We start from the raw sequence: 2,900 nt of genomic DNA, 5'->3' as shown, positions 1-2,900 counted from the left end.
CCCGGCCCTGCCGCCAGCCCTGCGCTCCTCCAGCCGCCCTGCGCATCTCGCCGGCCACATCGTCCGCACCATGAAGGCGCTCCTGCTCGCTGTGCTGGCCGCGGTGCTGTGCGTGGAGAGAGGTAAGGGAAAGGGGATGTCCCCGCCACCATCGCCTGCCCCGCAGGTCCCCCGGTCCCTCGCCAGCCCTGCGTTAGAGAGCAAATTGGGGGCTGGGGGAATGATGCGTGTGGCAGAGTAGGCTGTGGAAGTTGGAGGTTTTTGGGGGATATAAGGGTTGAAAAGGGGTCGGGGGCGCAGCGCTGAGCCGCGTTATGGTTCGGAGCGGGATGCGGGGGTGTCTTCCCAAGACGTGCCTCGCAGCAATGTCCCTCCTGAAGCAGGAACTTCAGGGCTGCCCTGCCTGTATGAATAGGTGAGCATCTCCGGCTGTGCGGGTGGATATGCTGGAGCTTTTCCCAGTTGCAGCTCGAACAAAGAGCAGGGCCGGCTCCGCTCCCCTTTTTCGGCGCAGCCAGGCGGGATAACGGCGCTGGGATGGGCTGAGATGCAGCCGAGGGTAAGGGGGGTGGAGGGGAGAGGCAGCCCAGCCCCGGCAATGGCTGATGGAGCAAAGTCAGGGCAGAGCCACTCGTGATTCTGGCTCCTGCTGCCCACTCCGAGCATCCTTCGGGGCGCGATGACCCCTAAGGGGACAATGCCCTGTGAGGAGCATCCTGGGGCTGCCTCCGAGCCTGCGGAGAACGCGGTTCCTGTTGCTGTGTGTTAGGCTGCCAAGTTGCCCAAGTCGCAGGGCCTGCCATCCCCTCCTTCCCACGGACTCCATCCCTCACTATCCAAACTCCTCGGGGCCGTGCGAAACCACGCATTGTTCCCATATGTCGCTGCTTGGAGAAACCAAACAAAGAGCCAAACGGCAGAGTTCTGAGCTCTCCCAGCCCCTGATCAGCAAGCAGGGTCCGTTCTTGTTTTCTGAGGGCACCGCTGAGATGGAACTGGCTCTTTGCTGCCCTTTCCAATTCCTCCCTCCCAGTGGGATCCGGGAAGCAACTGGAGATTAAAGCGGTGGGTCTCCGGCAGAGCCCAGCTGGCTTGGGCTCAGTTCCAGCGGTCAAGGCCAAGGCAGTAAAGGGTTTCATCCCCCTCCCCCCGAAAAAGCACAACCCCTTCAGCTTTAAAAGTAAGTTTTTATCCAGGCAGAAGCGTTTGCTGCAGGTGGTTTTATCCCCAAACACTTCCAGCGTGTCCTGGGGGGATTTCACAGAAAAGCTTTACCTCCTGCTCAAAGATCTTGCCTGTGGATCTTGATAAGGATTTTGCTTGAGAGAATGGAAAAGCGACATCGGGGCTGAATGGGAAAGCTGCCGATGCAACAGCATTTTCCTGGTGCTAGCGAGCTGCAAAGTGGGCTTTTAAAGGCCTCTTCCCCCCTGTCTTTGCAAGAATGATTCAACCCCTTCTCTCTAGGAATTCCCCCAAATGCCCTGCTCTGTTTTGGGAGCTCTTTGTTCCTCCGAGAAGCTAAGCAGCAAACAAATAAACACATGAATTCTTCCACTGGTGAAAACAAGGCTTCTCTTTTGCATTGTTCAGTCTTGTGATTTTTTTCCCCCCTTTTTTTCTTTTCTTGTAACCTTGAGCTCCAACTCTTTGCTCCGTCTACAGCTGCATGAAATTAATTCTGCCACCCCTCTTGTGCCTTTTGTCTAAACCACTCAGCCAATTTGTGCTCTCATAACTCTGCAGTGGGTGTTTTTTTGGGGCAGAAAGTGGCTGAATATTTCCTTTCTTAAACTCTGCCTCTCCTGGAAGGATTTTTTTTTTCTGTTAAGACAAGGGGTAATGGGCAGGTGTGACAATGAAAATATGGGGACAGGTAGGACATGCAGTGGCAGGAGCAGGGATTGAGTCATGTGGCAGAGAATTTCATGCCCAACAGCACTTTTATGTCATGTCCAAAGATTTCTGGTGTGTTTGCTTCTGGAACCTTAAATGAACAGCATTGCACCACTCAGTGCCTTCAGTGCAGCGAGCAAATACACACGGGGACATCTGTCCTGCCAGAATACCTGCAGGAAGCCTGTAATCCACTTCATTCCTGATTGCTGAAGATTCCTGGGATGAGTCAATTCACCTCCTCGGGGTGGTTGTGAGGTAAAGAGTTCGGGACAGGTCACCTGAGACTTGGGAGCAGACGTGGGCTTCACTCCGAGGTCCCGCATGGAGCTGTGGCCAGCCCAGCGAGGGGCAGTGACTCAGTGGCTGGTCCCATCCTCCTCCTCCCCGTCTCCTAAACGCAGAGATCCCCTGAGGAATCTCTCCTGGAGGTGTTGACTCAGCTGGTGGCCCTGTAATCCCGGTGCTGTGGGTTGTGGTGGCTGCCTTGGTGTGCTCAGGTAACCCGGGTTTGTTGTGGGGATTGTTTCCAGAGTGAGGATCCTTGGAGGATGCATGAGCCAGTCCAGGAAATTCCTGCTTGGGGGGTTTGTGGTCTTGGCTTCCATTCCAAAGCAGAGATTTGGCGGCTCTGCTGTGACATTCAGGATCTCCCACTAACCCACTTTAATCTGTTTCTCTGAGATTATATTTTGTTTTCTTTCCCCTCCTTGGCTGTGGCTGCTCAAAAGTCATTCCTCTGAGAGCAATTGTTATTTTTTTTTTCTCATTTTTCTTGTAGAAGCCTTTTATTTTTCTGAGAGAAACAGGAATGAGAAAAACAATCCTGTGGCAGAGTGGGGCAGATGCTGAGCAATATTTGTCCAAATAATAATTCTTCAAAATATCCATGTCAGTAACTGCTGTGCCTCAGAGAGCTCTCCCAGGGCTTCCCCTGCTTCACTTCCTTAGGAAAATATTCCGAGGGGATCTATAAGAAAGCTGGAGAGGGATAGGACAAGCAG

The 2,900-nt window shown here is 53.6% G+C and overlaps 1 protein-coding gene across 1 annotated transcript in view; it reads left to right on the top strand.

Moving 5' to 3' along the window:
• The first annotated feature begins 6 nt into the window (after window positions 1-6).
• Window positions 7-2,900, top strand: part of LOC102037853 (lymphocyte antigen 6E) — a 10,097-nt gene continuing 7,203 nt past the window's right edge. The window contains exon 1 of the mRNA XM_005429931.2: window positions 7-122. Coding sequence (XP_005429988.1) covers window positions 71-122 — 52 coding nt within the window. The 5' untranslated portion in view covers window positions 7-70. The remainder of the gene's footprint in view (window positions 123-2,900) is intronic.

This window comes from Geospiza fortis, unplaced genomic scaffold (genome assembly GCF_000277835.1).
Source record: "Geospiza fortis unplaced genomic scaffold, GeoFor_1.0 scaffold543, whole genome shotgun sequence".
NCBI classification, from domain to species: domain Eukaryota; kingdom Metazoa; phylum Chordata; class Aves; order Passeriformes; family Thraupidae; genus Geospiza; species Geospiza fortis.
This window is presented reverse-complemented; position numbering and strand designations above follow the sequence as displayed.